Source organism: Coloeus monedula (genome assembly GCF_965178545.1).
Source record: "Coloeus monedula genome assembly, chromosome: 2".
Taxonomy (NCBI): domain Eukaryota; kingdom Metazoa; phylum Chordata; class Aves; order Passeriformes; family Corvidae; genus Coloeus; species Coloeus monedula.
The window spans coordinates 73,666,768-73,685,704 of record NC_138782.1 but is presented as its reverse complement, the minus strand read 5'-3'; the positions used below and the strand labels follow the sequence as shown (position 1 = coordinate 73,685,704).

General features: G+C 35.9%; 1 protein-coding gene across 1 annotated transcript in view; it reads left to right on the top strand.

Moving 5' to 3' along the window:
* The window catches only part of FIG4 (FIG4 phosphoinositide 5-phosphatase), a 53,748-nt gene extending 35,938 nt beyond the window's left edge, over positions 1 to 17,810 (top strand). Inside the window, exons 19-23 of the mRNA XM_082302272.1 lie at positions 161 to 244; positions 2,953 to 3,148; positions 5,621 to 5,703; positions 9,997 to 10,086; positions 16,045 to 17,810. Coding sequence (XP_082158398.1) covers positions 161 to 244; positions 2,953 to 3,148; positions 5,621 to 5,703; positions 9,997 to 10,086; positions 16,045 to 16,222 — 631 coding nt within the window. The 3' untranslated portion in view covers positions 16,223 to 17,810. The remainder of the gene's footprint in view (positions 1 to 160; positions 245 to 2,952; positions 3,149 to 5,620; positions 5,704 to 9,996; positions 10,087 to 16,044) is intronic.
* Positions 17,811 to 18,937: the final 1,127 nt, after the last annotated feature.

Sequence of the window (18,937 nt, the reverse complement as noted above, 5' to 3'; positions counted from 1 at the left end):
ATCAACTTGTAATGATAAAGTTACAACTTGATATCTCTTTTTATGATGATTTTTTTTTTTTAATTCACAGATAGATGTTAGAGGTGGTTCTTCCAGAAAATTTAAAAATTTTATGTGTTGAACTGTGTTAATGAACACTTTTTCCTTTCTGTTTTGGCAGAGATTTTATGCCTAAGAATGTGGGAATTGATCCAAGTCCATTTACTGTTCGTAAACCTGATGAAACTGGAAAATCTGTGTTGGGGTAAGTCTGAAATCAGAAATTTTGTTCTAGTTTAATAGTAATGAAATTGTAATGAAAATATATAAACTCTTACATGTGTGTCTGTGAAGCATATTCTATGTTATGGGAAATAAAAAATTCATTGTACACTTTCAAAATCACATCTGATTTGAGATTTTTATTTGACACTAGGAATTCTTAATTCCAACTTGTTTTCTCTTATTCCTCAAAGTGAAACTCATGAGAAGATTTTATCTATAATATACAGAAGTTATTAAAATTTGATCATCTCTTCATCCTAGTGGCAACTCTACTCTCTATTGGAGTTGACAGCAGTGCATATTTTCTTGTTGTCTTTAAAAAAATGATAAATTTTTCATAAACAGTACATATTCTGAAACAGAAATAAATGCCAATTTCAGCATAGTCTTTGATAAAAAAAGTTACTAAAATATTTATTGATAAAATTTTATAAAACAATCAGCAGCAGTTACTGGGACAAATGAATGCTTCATTTAGCTGCTTTTGCATCCTGGACCTGCTTTGTTACCCTATTTATTCCACTGCTGTCTTGATTGCTGTGTCACAGAAGGGCTATGCAGAATCTTCCTGAATTCAGTCTCTCTTTGATACCTCATATTAAGGAAACATTTTGTCAGTAGTTACTGCGCTGTCACAACATTATCAATTCCTCTGAAAACTCGCCCTTCTGTTAAACACTAGAACATTCGACTGTCTCATGTGCTCTGATCCTCAGGGTCTCATTGTCAATAAATGTTGAGAGCAGACTATGCTTATCACCAATAGAATCTCATTTCATCCTACTGGGAATAAACAGGAAGGCTGTTCAACTGTTACACAGTTTATCTCTGCTAAGAATTGTGAGTTTATGAGTATTTTGAGGATAAGCTTTATTCTTCTACTTTGATATAATGTCAGATTTTGGACTAACTAATTTGTCTCCAGATACTCCATTAAATTCTTGACCATTATATAGTTTCCTCAGGCACTTTTATTCAAGCTCTTCACTGTGATTTTTAGGGGTTGATGTGAGACAGAGAATCAGCTCCATCAAAGCTGCTTTCCAGGACTCCCTGTGTATCACTTATAAGGCTTCCGCTTCGTTGGCTGTGTTGTAGGGTAAAACGTGGCTTCACTCTTGCACCTCAACCCTATTTAGCCTTGCAAAAGGTGGTACCTTTGCCTTGCACATTTGTCATCACATTTTGATCAAAGACATTTCTGAAGGGTTTGGTGATCTCTTTTTTTCTGTAAGTGTTTGGGTCCCAAGGACACTTAGATCTTGGCTGAGTACATGTTGGGAGTGAGGTGAGGATAACACTTTTACTAGTGTTTGGCTACTTGCTCAGCTCCTCAGCTTTCAGAAAGGACTGCTTTTCTTGTGACCTTCACCTCATTTAGAAAAGTAGGGAAAAAAACCCTTAATTTTCCCTGAAAAGATTGCTTATGTCTTCATAACTTTCTGTAAATTTCAGTCCAAGGAAATGTCAGGTTCTGCTGAGGCAGAAATCAAACTTACCCATGGTGTTATTTTTCCCAAGGCATTTTGTTCCAGCTCTAAGATTTCTTCTGATACGATAATATCCTCAGGGGTGGGGTATGCTCTCAGATCAGAGCCTTTGGAAGGACTTCCCTGCTTGTTTGTACATGTTCCTTGAGCATATAAAGTGTAGCTAATTCCGTACAGGGATAAACTGCTGTGTGAGTTTGACTTGAAGAGGCAGCACTCTATAAGGAGTCATGATGTGCTCCACTAGGGCTCGAGTGATGCTGATGAGAGCACTAGACCTGCATCTCCAAATAGCATTTGCATCAATCTATGTGCTGTTTTCACAGCCTCTTAGCATGCTGCTGTCTTTCTTTAGAGTGAGTCACACACAGTGTCAGTGATACATGGGACAGTCACTGCAGCAAGGAAGAGATGTTCCTTCCCTATTTCCAGGGATTTGTCGATAAACTGTGTATTCATTAGTTAATGTCTATTCATTAACTGCCTTCCCTGAAAGATTGTGACAGTGTCTGAGAGGAAATTGCAACTAAATACCCTTCTGTGGCCAGCAGGACAGGATTCAGAGGACATAAGGCTGGTATAATTCCTGATGGGTGAAGTAATGTGCACCTTTCAGAGTGCATACAGTTAAATCCAGTGTTAGCCTGCTTACACAGAAATGCTGTATCTTACAAATAAGGCACCTCTTTATATTGACCAGAATTTCTTGAGTGAGAAATACATACTGGATAAAGAAATGTTGCTGATTAAAGAACTGAATTGAGGGGAGAGGTATGGAAAGTAAAGAAAAAAAAGTGACATTACCATTAAGATTTGGAGCCAAGATTAAGAAAGCTATAGGAGTGGATACTGTTATTAATCAGAAAGTGAAACTTTTTTCCAAGATCAAAACCAAAGATGTTATGTCTCAAGTAATTTTTATTCCTTTTTATTTATTCAGTTGTGGGGAGGGATTTAAGTAAAGAATCAGAGAATCAGTGAAGAAAAACTGACAGAATCCTTTGGGCTGTCTTTAAATGCTGTGGAATAAGAAGAGATTGAAGAAGAGGAATCAACGGGGATTGTGAAGATGAGCAAAAAGTTTCCCCAGAGGTTAAAACTTATTTCGCCAGAACGATTGTAACCAAGATTAAGAGTTTTAAATATTCATTGCTAATATCTTGCTGATTTCATAAATACACACTGCCTTTCCTAATAGGAACAAAAATAATAGAGAAGAAGCTGTGCTGCAGCGCAAAACAGCTGCTAGTGCTCCTCCACCCCCAAGCGAGGAAGCAGTGTCGAGTAGTTCTGAAGATGATTCTGGGACAGATAAAGAAGATGAAGGTGCTGTCTCTCAACGTTCAACTCCAGTAAAGGTGACTGATACAGGAGACAATACAAAAATTACAGAGGTAAGAAATTACTGTGTTAGGCAAGAAGGCTTAAAATTCACATTCCCTTAAAAAAATGTTCTAGAACAGTCAGAAGTAAAGCACTGAGAAATTTAGTGGAAATGGTCTCCCGTGTAATTTTTTTAATGTAGATATTAGCATAACTGCAGTACAACCTCTGGTAAACCTTTTCTGTTCTTCTTGTCATGTAATAGTGAAACACAAAGGAAAATAGCATTAAAAAAATACTGTCAGAAAACTATGGTATTTGAAAGGTATTTGGGTCATTACATAATGTAAAATGCACCTATATTAGTGTGTTAATTCAGAGCAGTAGTGCACTTCTGATTATTGTCCCTTACCATGCTCTGGCAGACATCATGAGGTGGCCTTCGAGCATGCAAATGAGATTCCTTTTCTCCAGGAATGTACCTGATCTACCTACTTAACATTTAGTCCATGGGAGTTAATCTGGAGCAAAGCCCCTGGAAGACACATACTATGAACCTGAGGTCCTGAGAACCACCTCTTGGAATTACAAAGCAATCCCTTTTGGACGATGCTGCTTGCTTAGGTTGATTAACTGTAAATTAATGTTCATTCTGTCTAAGTTTTAACGTGGTTTATGTGAACACTTTTAAATTGCTGTTCCATAATTATATGGTCTGGCATTTAAAAAAAAAATTAACCAACTTCAAAAATGTGCATGATAATGTTATCGCATAGGTCCTGTGCTGTTAGTGCTACTAAGGTTGAAGATAATGGCAGTGAATAAAAGAGTGAACTAAATTGCATTTGCCCAGTCAGGTGGAAAGAATGTATATTTTCAGTTGTGGGTTATTAATCTTTTTTGCTAGCATAACTCCCGTTTTTTTTAATCCCTTGGGTGTTTATTTAATGAAAATAATGAGTTGTATAAAGAGCTATGGAAGTATCTATTTTATTAGTTCATGTAATAGTTCTTCAAATTCTTTCTTGTAGATATCCATTTTAGATACCATTGAAAATGTCTTAGCAAAAGGTTATGCTAATGGAAATGATAGATATTTGGAAAATACTTACGTTGTCTGGGGGGGGTTGATTTTTTTTTTTTTTAAAGTCACAGCTAATTTAAATTGTTACAGTATTGTGCATATTATCACTTCCAAAGAAAATGGAGTATTTATGACCTTAGCATAAAATGTAGTGCCTGATAGGCAACAAACAATTAAACTGCCTTTTTTTTTTTCTTTGCCACAATTCAGATTTTGATTCTATCCAGTCTTTAGCCTAGGGTTCTGTGTTCTCAAATAATGGATTTTCAGCCTTCAATAGTACAATCGTGTCTTCTTCCTAAGTCAGTACAAGCACATTTATTTATTTGTGTTTATGCAAGATATTTTATCTGAAAGTTTTCCATTATCTCTGAATAACAGAGTACCTGTTCTCCAGCAAATCAGATTGTTTCTAGATTTTTTAAACAAAAATCCAAGTTGAAATGTTATTCTTAATTCATACTATTGCATAATTTGTCTCACATCAGATTTTCCCTCTGTTTTGAGCACACTTCAGCACTCAGATCTAAAATACCTTTTTTATATTTTTAAGATGCTTAAATGAAAGATGCATGTAAACACAAAGTATGATTTGAAACATTTTTGAATTTCAATGGCTTAAAATTGGGTGAGCTATTCTGACTTTTTAGTAATGATATGAAGAAATATATTCCAATTAATTAGCACCTTTTCCTACATCGAATTTTAGTCATAATTTGCCTTGTTCATTCATGGCAGTCCTTATTATTGGGGGAACCAAAAAAGCTAGTTCCTTTCTGTTCACATCTCTGAGAAGTTAGTAAAAAATGCATTTATACTTCTGGTCAGGACATACCTTTCTGAAGTTCTTTGACTTTGAATCTTTTTGAACTAAAAGAAACTATGTTTATATTTGACTCACAGTCATATGTGTCGTGTCAGAAAGCCCCCCTCAGTTTAGCACTGAATCACTAGGCACAGTTAGTGAACTATTGCATGTGCATTGATTCCTTGTTATAGTTGACTGACATGATTGCATAATGTATAAAATAAAAATAGTTTTGTTCAACCTGATGTTTGTAATTATTGCAGAATTGGCAGCAGGAAATGTGAAAGCAAATGTGGGAGCATGTTCTGAACGAATATGATTTATTCTGTATTAAGTTTCAACACAGAACAGAATTTAATAACTACACCATTATGGTCTATTAATATAATTTATTCTCCTAATATGTTGTTTTATCTGATGTTATCTTTCAAGAATTCTTTACTTGTTGAATAAATGTGTTAATATTTTTAATAAATTATTTTTTTTTAAAAATATGTGTAAGCTAATATTGCTGTGGATGTGAGAGACCTGTTTGTTTCTGTCTGCACTTTTGAAATTATATTTTAGTTTTTAAAGAAGTTCTTTCTTAAGAGCAAACTTTCTTTGGATGTTGTTATGGTATTCTTAGTCTGAATCTTTCTTATGTTCCAGAATGTAGTGCAATCAACAAAAGATGTGTATGGGGTCAATCTTTCAGATATCCCTTCAGAAGATGATCTTGCAATATATGCAAGGTGAGATGAATTTCCAGTGGTAGTCAATAAAAGATAATTCGAGCTAGTTAAGTGCACTTTGTCAAAGTGCTTCCTTTGATTAAACTTATTTAAATGATAAGTTTTAAAGAAATTTGCCTATATATGCTATCTCTTTTTCCAAATCAAACTGTTTTCAGCTGTCTGTGTCAACTCTAATTTCAGTGGAAGCTATACAGATGTCTCTGAAAGCAAAACTTGGAGCTTAAATCAAATGAAAGATGCTTTAAAAGAAATACATGTCACTTAATATAGTCCTAGAAATTTAGAAGTAAATTCAAAGGAAGTCCATGTTCCATTGATAAGTAAATTCCACAGGAATGGTTCCATGATTGTAAGCTTTGTAATCTGTGGTGTTTGCATTTTTCAAGTGTTGAATTACTCCAATTACTCCAGTCAATCATAATGAAATAACTCATTCTGTAAAAACTCACATAAAGTAATAGAAATTGTCTTCTTTTTTAACATAATATTATATAGAGATATGTGTTAACAGTTAACTTTTACTCAAATTGAAATAGTTGTGTGACTTTTTGAAGGAAACACTGCATGACTTTAGAAGGAAATTTCTGATTCATATTCCTCCTTTTTTTTTGAAACATCCTGGTCTTTTGAGCTTGAAATAAAAGCTTGTGGATATTACAGGGAGACCTTGAGACCGTTACTAAATCTGGTATAGACTGTGAGAAGAGTTGAGGAAAGCTGTCAGAACAACTCACACTGTAGAAGCACAGATATCTAAGTGACAGATATTTGTCGGGTCAGTTTAGAAGAGGGAGAAATCAGCTTGGCCCTTGCCATTGTTGGAGTTCCATGAAACAGTGGCATGCAAGTATATGTAGTCTGTGGGTTCATGTGCATGTGTATATCCCTGAGCACAGTGTGTGTAATAATGTTCCCTTGCACACTGCATTTGGATCAGCATCTTACTGCCACTTGTTCTTAATGAAGGGTTTTATGGATTCAAACCATACATACAGGAGATGAGTAAGACACAGTGTAGTCCAAGACAAAATTCAGCTCCTTAGGTGGTCCAGCAAGTTCCCACTTGCATTGGTGGGCAAGCACCAAGGGGTCACCAATTAAAGAAAAGTTTCTTCTTTTATTTGAGGGTAGCTTGGACTGTTATCCTCTAGAAGACAGGTGTCACCATTCCTGCAGGAGCCACGAACTGTCTTCCCCCCAAAAGCAATCAGGAACGCTGTTCGGAATTCCCGTAACCCCTTACACAGCACTGGTTACATGTTGTTCTTGTTAAAAAAATGTGTAGTTATGCTATTGTTCTCAAGTTCTCTCTTCAATATCACAGAACAATGCTGATGCCAAAGAAAAACTGGTTCAAATTTTCCTTTATTTCTTAAACCAGAAATTATTTTGAACATTTTGAGGTTTTTTTCTGTTTAACTTGAACCAGAAGTGAATAGAATAATTTCAGTTATAGATGAACTAGAGCTTAACCAAAAAGTTACTCATTTAATTCCCTGGTGGAGGAGGTTCTTTCCTGAACTGCAGTATTTTTCCTCGAAAACTAGTCAGAATCATGGCAACTAATTACTGGGAATCAGTTGGAGAAATTTAGGTCCAAATTGAAGACCCTCCTAGTTCCAAAAGTCTTTAAATGCTGTTGCCAAGAGACCTTCTCATGCAAGATATTGGGAGTGCAAATCTATGAGATTTTCTTAGGAAACCAATGTTTCAAACATCTGTTTAGAATGCAGAATTAATGATGTTTGAGAAAAAGGGTGTAAGAAATCTACACCTCATCTCAGAAAAGCACTGTGTGTATATTGAAGTGAGTACTGGTGAGACATGCATTGAAATGGCCTTGTGTGCATTTGTTTTCATTTTCTAATGTGTAATAGCAGTAACTACCTTGTTATATTTGAAACCTTCTCAATTTTTAAGGGAAATTTTAATTCACTGTGATCTCTTCTAATTTGGTGATATGTGGTATTGCATCCTGACTTAGTTCATTAATACACTCAAAGCATTTTTTCTTTTTATTTAAAAATCTTTTTCTGTTACTTTAGGTTTAGCTACTTCTCTGGCTACTGCTCTTAGCCACTTAGCTACTACTCTTTTGTTCTCTAAAATTCCCATTTCTCCCTATTTCCTGCATGTGGAGTCATTTGAAGATACTACACTTGAATAGTGTTAAGGAGGATGTTTCTCATTGTCTCTGAAATTTTAAACTTTCTCTATGCCTCTACCTTTGTTTATTTTTAATTTTAACCACTAGAAAATCGATGCAAATTTGACAACTATCCTTTGATATAGCAGGTAGTTATTGTAGTTCTGCAAATGGTCCCATGTGAGCTGGTGTCTACTGTGAGTCTCTCTGTTCAGATGAACAACTCTGTGTTAACATCCAGAATTGCAGCTATTTCCAATTTTATAATTTCTTCAGGCTGGACTAACATTCAAACTATTGTTCATGTAAAACTGTAAACCCCTTGGAGGCTTTGAAGCTCCCTATTCATATCCTTTTTAAGAAAAAAAAAACAAACCTTGCATTTATTTCATTTCCTTCAAGCAATGCAGGTTTTAAAAATAGAATAAATTACAAATTCTTTATCTCTTTTAGCTAACAAGACGTAGTGCTATTTCTGGTCTGGTGTGCTGATTTATGTAATAAAGGATGTCAGTAAAATCTATACTTTCCAAAATGTACATCACTTGAGAATAGCAGCAATTTCTTTCACAGTATGCTTACAGTTCTCACATCAAGCCTTTTTCTATTATTGGAATAAGGGAGATGGGGATGTAAGATCCTGACTTCACGTGACATTGCTGGACATGTTACATGTTTTTTCATTGTTAGGAGGATTAGGGTGTTGCAGACTCAAAGTACTTCAGGTTAAGTTACTTTACATCAACTGATCTATATTAAGCCTATTTGCAAATGCAAATTAAAAGTAATTTGAATCTATCAGACCATTTTCACTGATGGCTGAGATAATTCTCGTCAAAACAGAAATCACAGAAGCACAGATTGGCTGAGGGTGGAAGGGACACGAGGTCCCTCAAGTAATTTGAAGATGTGTGCTGCAGATCAACTGTGCATGGTATCTTACTGACACGGGGTACCTTGCTTGTGTGCATTTAGGTCTTGTTACTTTCAAAATATTGAATAATTTGAAGAAGTAAATTAATATACTTAAGCAATTACTTTGCCTTTGGTTTTTTTAAGTTGGTTTCAATAGCAAGCTCCTGCACTGGGAGATCTTAATTATTTTGATTTCCACTTAAAATTCTCTTATTTAGAAATTGTAAGTATTTATTCCTTTTAACGTCCGAAGTTATGTCTCTGAGGCTTTTGTTCCTACAGTATAGGATCTGCATGGAGCAGAAGGAAAAGCTGCAATAACTTGTTTAGGAACACGTTGGACATTTGACTTCTGTACACTCTTTCATGCAATTGGTTTTGCACTGGTAATAGTTGCTTGTTAAAACATAGTAAATATTCCTGAAGTAGACCAGTAAGACTTCTTAAGCTAAATGGAAGCTCACTGTTAAGAAAAACCCTCTGCCTCAGAAAATTAAACTAGTAAATCACAACTACCATTTACTTGTCTTTTCAGTGTCTTTTCAGTTGGAGAGTGAACAAATTGAGTGCAAGATAGCTGCATGTATTTACATTTGAAACTGTCTGACTTTTCCTTCTATTCTGATTTACTAAGATTAGTGATAAACTACTTTTCAAAAGAATTTGTTCCAATTCATTGCCAAGAAAAAAAAAAACCATGACAGTATTTTCCATTGGCAGTGTCTTCCACCAAATATTTGGAGATGGCGAAATTGTCCCAAAAGGTTGTGCTTGTAAATAAGTGATCTGGACTCACAGTGTTTCAGATGAATAAACTAGATTGAATTCAGCAGAGGACTAACTTAAATCTGAAACTTGAGAGACTTTGTGTCTTTTGCTGATTTTTCCAGAGGCTATTCCTCTGACTGATTGCTTTGAAAAAGACATAGGAAGTTGACTGTAGAGGGCTGCCTGTTTCTTAGGGGAGGTCTGTTTCTCTCCCATGACATACTAGGTGACACCAATTGATAAGTGAATCTTTTTTCAAAGGAGGTTCTGAGTTCGTGCATGCACCCTCTTTGAACTTTTAAGAATCTCTCTTGTTCACCAGAGAGGTACATCATGATCAGTGACTTACATAGCATGACTCAAAATCTCATTTCTTAATGTCATTTTCTTTTGCTTGATGATTTTTGGGGGATAGTTCTTTTATTTTTTTTATTTATTCTCCAACCAACTGCTTTTCACAGGTTTGTTCAGCTGGGACAGAGTCAGCATAAACAAGACAAGGGGAGCCAGCAATTTTGTTCAAAACACCCATTGGATAAGGTTATAAATTTGTAAGTATTCTTTTTCTTTTTCCTTTTAGCCTGATTTTGCTTTTGTCATTAGATGTGAAAAAGCATCAGGTAAATTTGATGTTAAATTGCTTGAGAGTCACACTTCCATTCTTTTACTGCATAGAGATTCAATGCACTGCATGAAGAACTGGGGTTTTGGGGTTTGGGGGGTTTGGGTTTTGTTTGTGTTCTTTTGGGGGGTGTTGGTTTTTTGTTCCATTTTTTAGTTTTTGTAGTATCAAGGGGTTTGTATTCAAAAGTCTTAGCAATCCTGAAATAACAAAGTGCTGAATCCACCAAGTTCAAAGGGCAATTTCTTCTTGCTGTGATTACTTTTGAAAGAGGCAGTTTGAAAGATCGGTTGACTTGCATATTCTTCGTTAAAAAGCATTCAAAGTTGCATATGAATCTTCTTTGTACTAGTGTAAAAAAGGAGTCATGCTATTATCCAAATGTCATAGTAATATTGAACCAGGTCTTAGAATTTAGATGATCAAGTATTACTTTCCCAGTTGACATCTTCCTGTACTGTAGACAGCTTTCACCAAGGCAAGGCAGATTTTTATGTACTTCTGTCTCTGGGGTACATGATCCTTTAACCAACAGCGTGGCCACTTCTTAGAGCTGCAAGAGCTTTACTGCAATCCATTGTTTTGCAGAAACCTCAACTTTTTTTCCTGCAGTGCCTCTTGTCCACCCCTCTGTGCTGATGAAGTGAGGGAACCTTGAACATTAGCATTTATACCTAAGTAGGGAGAGAGACTGGGTGAGTCTCAGCTGGGCTGAGAGTAGAATGACATGAAACAGATGTAATGCAGTGTGAGACACTACTGTCTAATAGCAGTGTTTAGTCGCTTGGTATTAGCTACATTTAAAATGATGATGCCACATTTGTAGGTAAATGAGCCTATAGTTTTATTATAAATCATGTCTAATGGGTATTAAAGTAGTAAATTAGATTGGCAAACTAAAACTGTTTTTCAGTATGAGGGAACAAGTGCCTGAATGTTTTAAATGGACATGTTTATTAAGAAAATATTTTGTAAGCAAAAGAATATTTTTGCTATGAATGAAGGCAATTTCTTTCTGGTAATTGCAAAATCTTCCAGCATATAAGACAGTGTAGGAGACAATCATTCCTTTCTGTGGATACAAAATGCTGCTAGCAAGGATTTTCTTGCTATTTTCTAAGTCCATGAGAGACTTTTCTCTCTCACAGAAGAGGTAACAGAGTTATGTAAACAACCAAACACCTGCAGCCTTGAAAAGTCTTGTTTATGGTACAGTAGAAAAATATTTTCACAATGGATGTCTTAGGATTTTAGCCAATCACCCCAAGGGGTGGCTGATCCTTGTCCGATTAAACTATGAAGAAAAAGTCTATAAAAGAGTTTGTAAAATAATTAAATAAATCAATCTTGCTGCACAATTCCTGCCTGCTGGATCTTCTCTCCTTCTCCCTACAGCTGCATGACACGGTGATATACCCTAGGGCATTTATTAATACCTTTCTTACCCCTTGAAATGTAGAGTAAATTTTTTTCCCAATGCTCAGCTGCTGTAAAATGAACACATTAAAGAGAGTCTATACACAGAACTTCGGTGGCTTTGGGGTAGTCAGATGTTAATTTTTCCCTTTTCCCAGGTGTAATTTCTGTGTGTTTCTGAATAGTAGAAGTGTAAAAGTCATAGGGCACACAAATCTGTGCCTCCTGTCACTCCTCCTCTTGAAGTCATGAAGTCATCTCTCCCTGCCAGTTCTTCCAAACATGCTCCTGTCTGCAGATCAGAGAGGAAATAGGTTATCTTAGAGTTGGTAATTTCTTTTTTATGACAGTATATCCCTAGACAGCTTAAAAATTTTCTTTGTGCTTTGTTCTGTAACTTTTTTTAAATTTTTAAATACTGTTTGGATGGTGACAGATTGTTCTGTCCGTTAAAGTCATAAATGTAGCCATTCTTTAAAGGCATGTTGTTCAATTCTGAAACAAGGAAGCCTTCTCTTACTGCATTTGAATTGCTGCTCTGAATCAGGAATTTCCTTGGAGAATACTAACTTTTTAGAGATAAAATAGAGTGAACATAAGTGTATTCAAGATTAGGAAGAGATGGAGGGTTTTCAGTAACAGCAGCTGAGGCACAGCTTGCACTTGTTTCTCGAGGAGCTCTTGAAGAAATTGAAAAATTATACTAGCTCATATTAATTGGATGTTAGATGCATTTTAAATTGAAAAAAAATCTGACAAATTTAATTCTCCAGTAGTTCCTTCATATATGATACAAATGCAATTAAACCCTAGCTCTTTTCATAGTAAAATTATATACTCAGTCCAAAATTTTGGTTTCTTATCAGCAGTGAGATATAATTTAGGCTTAGGTTAGTTACTGTCTTTCCACACTTTTCAAGAAAATCTCTTTTAATAACTCCACATCTCACAACTTTAAAACACTTGACCATTTTAATCAAATACATGAAGCCACTACAAAAGAAGAAATATTTCTTATTTTTATAATGCCACTGCAGTGATTCAAATATGAATTGTATAGATACTGAAGAGAAGGTTCTGGCTTAAATTTAGAAATTCTAAGTATAGACTAGAAAAAAAAATGGAGACTTGAACAGGGACCGAAGTGATGCAGTAAAATAATACTGAAGTTGAGTGGAGGATGTGGAAGGATATTGAAATTCTTCTTTTTGTTCTTAGAAATTCCATGAAGGAAAAAATGATAGAATTTTACTTAGAGCTAAATAGAGCTAAACAGAACTGAACTACTTTTAGCACAATCTATTATAATGTATATGAAGAGAGACTTTAAGTACTGTAGTGTAATTACTGTTGGCTGACACAGTGCACCTGTTCCTAATTCCCTAATTCCCTGGTATTCATTTTGGTATGATATAAATAATACTGTTGTAAAAATATACTCCCAAAACCTTTTCAAATGTACTTCATACATTTATCTAGGAGTACAAGAAATTTTATTCCCTCCTGAAAAGGGAATTGCGTGTTTTGATTCACTGTAGCACGAAAGAAGAGTGTGGACACACTCCAACATCCTTATACCAAAGCATGGCTGGTGCATACCTCAGGGTCCAAGCTGTCTTCAGTGCCTGTGCTTCAGGTCATAAATATGAACATAAAACATAGAATGTTTTGGCTTGGAAGGACTTTCAAAGACCATCTGGTTCCAACCCCCTGCCATGGGCAGGGACACTTTCCACTAGACCAGATTGCTCAAAGCCCCATCCAGCCTGGCCTTGAACACTCCCGGGGATGGGGCAAACACAGCTTTGGTGACCTGTTCCAGTGCCTCACTGCCCTCACAGTAAAGGATTTTCTCCTACTGCCTAAATTAAACCTGCCTTCTTTTCAGCTTAAAGCCACTCCCCTTGTCCCATCACTTCATGCCCTTGCAAAAAGTCTCTCTCCAGCTCTCTTGCAGCCTGCTTTAGGTACTGGAAGGTGCTGTAAGGTCTCCCCAGAGCCTTCTCTTGTCCAGGCTGAATAACCCCAGCTCTGTCAGGCTGTCTTCATAGAAGAGGTGCTCCAGCCCTCTGATCATCTTCATGGGTATTTGCTTAGGATTCAAACAAGGCAAAAGAGTGCATTTTGTTTCCTTTTTAGATATACATTAGAGACTTGAGGAGAGCTAATCAGTGTTGGAAAAAATGCAGTGGCTTTCTGGTGACTGCTGTGTGTCTGAGAGCTCATCCACATCACCATGCACTTCTCCGTGGAAGTATGGAACATCCTCATTGTAACTGAAGGTTTTAACTGTATCTTTACTGTAGAGACAATGATACTCTTGGTGAAACCATAACACCAGAAAGCCTACTCACAAGTGGGATGAAAACAATTGAAAATTGCATGTCAAGGGTGCTGTTCTTCATGACATAATGTTTATATTCCTATCTATGTAATTTTCACTGGGAGGCCATAAAAGTACATGTCTCTAGGGCAATCTGATAGCCAAGTCATAAATAACGTGCTCTCCTTCATGACTATTGTAAGATATTAAACTTATTAAGTAGAATAGATTTTTACATGAATATGTTAGAGAAATGACTTTTAATTAAATGACTGGATAATACAAGCACTCTACAAATAGTTACAGCTTAATACAGGGTTATTAATCAAAGTTGGCATGCATGAACATGTGGTTCTTTCAATATATTTTTATCATGTTGATGCAAGTAGGTGGAAAATTGAGATTTAGTTTTTAAATGCTCAAAATGAAATGCAGTTTGCTGCCCAGCTTCCATTGTGCCTAAGGAAAGGATTTTTGTGTCGTTAGTGCTTCAGAAATGTCATGTCTTTAGAAACCAATCAATAAAGAAGGCGTCAATTTAGTGTTATGGCTCTGTTTTGCTCTTTTACTTAATTGTCCACTTGCTAGTGGATCCGACAGACAAGTTATATTTGAGTAAGTGACATCTTTTGTTGTTAGACAGTGACATTGTTAAGTTAGTACAGTGTGCTAGTGTCATGCCATTGCTAGAGTCGCATCTTGGATGCTTTACTCTGGTTAAATAAGTATCTGCAGAAGCTATGGATGCTTTGAAAAGCAATCTACTTTTAAGGCATCTGGATATAAAGTTAGATAGACTAATTCTTTTTGCCAGTTCTGAAAACACCCACCTTAAATAAACCAGAAATGATAATGAGAAGAAACTATGACATTGTTGAGAAAAAAAATATTAAGTTTTAGAGTATGCGGCCAAACTCTGTGGGTGACTGGTGATTTTATTGTCTCAAGTTCAGCAGTATACTTGTATTAGTAATTCTGTTATTGCAGACAAAGTATAATCAAATGAAAGTATGGCTATGCAGAGTTGAAATATGAAATTGAAAAGTATTACTTTAATCTGGAAACCTTTCTGGTTTATATACCATATTCAGTTGTAGTGGAATATTAGGCACAGTGTATCCTACATGACATGCTGCAGTAATTTTTTAAGACTAATGAACTGTCATATGATGAAACATCCAAAATACAATATATTTTACTAAAATAAAAGGCTGCAAAATGAGGGAGAAAGGGGTGGGGTTTGGGCAGTTTTAATGGAGATCCTCATTTAGAAACAGTGTCAAACATTAGTTTGTGCCTGTAATGCAGCTAGAAGTTCATTAGGGGATTTTATTTATAGAAGGACTTTCCCTTTGCCTAAGTGTTCCAGTTCTTACTTTTTTTTACCTTTAAAAGAGGAGATTCTACACATAAAAATAACTTCTTGTCTCTTGAAAAGCACCCAGATAGTGAGTCACGACTGTGGCTTCTGTAGAATATGGCAATAATGCTAATATCTGAATCTTCATTGCATTTGGGCAGTTTGATGTTGGCTTTACGAAATAGTGAGCTCTGACAGTAAGTTTCCACTTTACTTTCTTACCTGAGAAGATATGTATATTAGGATTTAAATGTGGTATTTGTTGTATGAAGATGATTAAAAAAATATTTCCATAAAATATCTGAGTGCTGTTGCTGATAATAAATTGTCTGTTTCCTGATAATTAGATGGAAATTTCTTACCTAATTAATCTTTTATACTCTGTTGGCTCAGAGTATAATCACTTGTTATAATTGCTACTAAGTGGATAGCTCAATGAAGTTTTTCTTTTATCTGCTGTAGTGCATGGCACAGATCTACTTTAGCTGGGGAACTTACTGACCATGGCAGATCTGAGGAAGGATGAAGAAATGAGGGCAGGGCAAAAGGAAGTGAGAAGGTGTTCTGTAATGGGATTAATGACAACTTACCTAATTACCCTACTTGGAAAACTGGCTCTTATCAGGTCTGCATTAGTGATTAAAAATCTAGGTAAAGGAATTATCTACTAGGAACTTGCCCTCTCATTGACTCTCGGGTATATTTCAAGGAAAAGAAGTACTCCTCTCTCTGTGGAAAATTTTTACCTAAAGCTCCAAGTATTCTGCATGTTTGTTTTTTTTTTCCAGAATACCCATCTCCTCCTTTTCTCAAGACAATATTTACGAAGTCCAGCCTCCAAGAGCTGATAGGAAATCGATAGAGATTTTCCATGCACACATTCAGGCTGGAAGAGGGAACATGCAGCCCCTGGGAAAAGATGACTTCCTCATGTACAGAGAGTACATTCGAAACAGATACATGTAAATCCAAGCTGGATTCTCCTGCAAAATCTACTGTACTGATAAGTCATAAAAATAATTTTAGAAAGGAAATCTAGTTATGTTTTTTTGCAGTAATGAATTTATTACTAACTTTTCTATTTATTATTCTTTACTGTTATCCATTTGTTGTATTGTGCTTTAGGGAAAAAGGTGATTTAATATCTGATTTAAAAGGTTATTTAATATCTTTTTAGCTGAAAGTATCTTAAGAGACTAAGTGAATAATCAGAGCACCCAGAGTCACTAGAGAGTATGTAGCAATTTATGGCAAAGAAAATATGGCATCTTTAGTTTTTTATATTAATTTCTTACATTGTTATCTTTGCTAATAAAACTGAAGTGATTTGTACAAAAGAATCAGAAGAGAAGAGTTTTCTTCCTCTTTGTTCCATGACAGAAAACAATCTTTTTTTTACAGCAGATTATTTTCTGATATTTCTTGAGGTTTTTAGCCAAGTGAGTGCTAGAATGACTGCTTGCAATTTGCTGCTTTCTTAAGCAAAAGTGAAAAATATGTGGCTTATGTCAAAATCAAAATTTGCATCAACACTAATAAACTTTGTAACCCTAATATGCATCAAAACTAATCTCACTGGTGCTGGTAGCTGCAGAATCTGTGCCACATACTGCGGGGTGAAGATGGCTTGTGACTAATTATCACAGGCTTCTAGTAGGAGTCTGAGGAGAACCCCATAATGACTTCATCTGCAAATGAGGGAATGCTCTTCATGTTACTGTGTTTGGACACCTAGAGAGTGCCAAACCATCCTGTCATTTTTCTGTATGACAGGCATTACTTTTGTTGAAGCATACTCTTCCCATCCCTGTAAATTTGCTCCTGTGAGATACCTTCAGGTCCAAGCCTAGAGCCTCCCCGGCAAGGGGTGTCAGTAAGTGACCAGACCAGCTGGGGTGATCATGCAAGAGGAAGCAGTAGTTGGGTTAGGCAAGACTGAATATCACATCCTGTGCTGGGTAAGAAGTGAAGAAGCAGCAGGTGTCTAAATAGGTTCTTTTGGGGTTTTAAGTCAAACATTTCTCAAATTTAGGGAAAAAAAAAAAAAAGGAGGGGAGGAAGCCTACTATTTGCAATTGCAGGCTAAAATTCCCAACACTTTGTAGCCCTTTGCCTTGAAGAATACTGACAGTATCACCAGCATCCTTGACAAAACATTTTGTTCCACAAGCTTGAACAGATCATGTTTCAGAATTTTCTGGAATAGCAGAATAACTGTTTTAGGGATGTAGCCAACTGCATGTAACAGATGTGGAGAACATGTTTGTGTTCACAGTAAATTGCTTTTCAGGCAGCTACTGCAGATTCGTGGCTGCTCACTGCAAACATGTTTGCATATCTTTGAATATTTTATGCAGTAAGTTGCACGTCTGTCAGTAACTCAATATAAGAAAAGATGTGGTGGGTAAAGGAAAAAAAAGGTTTCTTGTGATAGAAGTTTGTGTGTCTCAGGGAAGGACTTGCATGCATCAGAGTGAGAACATGGCACCTTGAGCTACCAAAGCACTTTGGTGTCCATTCTCTTTTGTTAATTGTTTTGAGCCAAATGGTTGTATTTTAGGAGATGCAAGAATGAATTGTCACTTTAGATAATACTTCATTGCAACTGTCAGTGTTTTTTTCCTCTGGAAAAATAAACCTATACTGAATTATTTTGCCCAATATGAAAATAATTAGAAGGAATAAATGCTTGCTTTGAAAAAATTGTAAAGCTGGAGTTTGTGTCTTAATGAGACAAATGCACACTTTCCTTATTGTTCTTAAACCATTGCAAGGAATGTTTTCTAGACTATCACAGACCCTACTGCTGTTGTTCACAGATACTGGTAGTTCATAAAAGTTAGCCTTGACAGCCTACCACTTACCCACAGATAACTCAAAAGATGAAACTCCTTTTTTCAACAACCAGTGTGCAGTGTTGTTGCAAAATTTAGGGACTGTAATAATTTTACAGCTCTAGGAGAAAATATGTTCAGCCCTCAGCAATTCAGACACTCCTTGAAGAAGGGGATTAAAGGAGATTGGTTTACAGTTCAGAGAGCTGAATGACATCTCAGTGATGGCTTGTGTGATCTACCATCAGCATACTCTTAGCAGCTGTTCAGAATACTTCAGGATGCCAATGTCAACTTTCAGTAGATTTGTTTAAAAAAAAGAAAAAAAGGCCAATGCACGAAGCAAGACTCCCAGCTTTACCCTGAGTGAACTCAACAGTCTAAGTGGACCTGCTGCGTAATGCATGTAAATGGTTATTTAAAAAAGAAATACACTCAATCACCCATCTAACAAGTTCAGTCAGATGAAGGACTCCCAAGGTACTACCTCTGCATCCACCTACTCTATCCTATTCTTGTGATAATAAGGTTCAGTTCTCAAGAGTGTTAGAAGTCCTTGATAGATGCATTTATTTCCCCGTCAGAAGCTGAGGAAAAAGTGCATAAAATAAGAATAAACACAAAAAGAGTGGGCTGTGTTGGCTCTGAAGGGTAACGTGGTGCTCTTTTTCACTTTAAAGTGCTAATAAATACCTGTAACTTTAAACTATATGGACAAAAGAAATATTTGAGAAATATCTTCATTTTTCTCCAAAATATGTTTAGTTTGTTTCAGTGTATTTGAAGGTTAACATTGCAATACAATCACAAAATGGACACCTGGAAAATAATTACTTTGGGTTCTTTT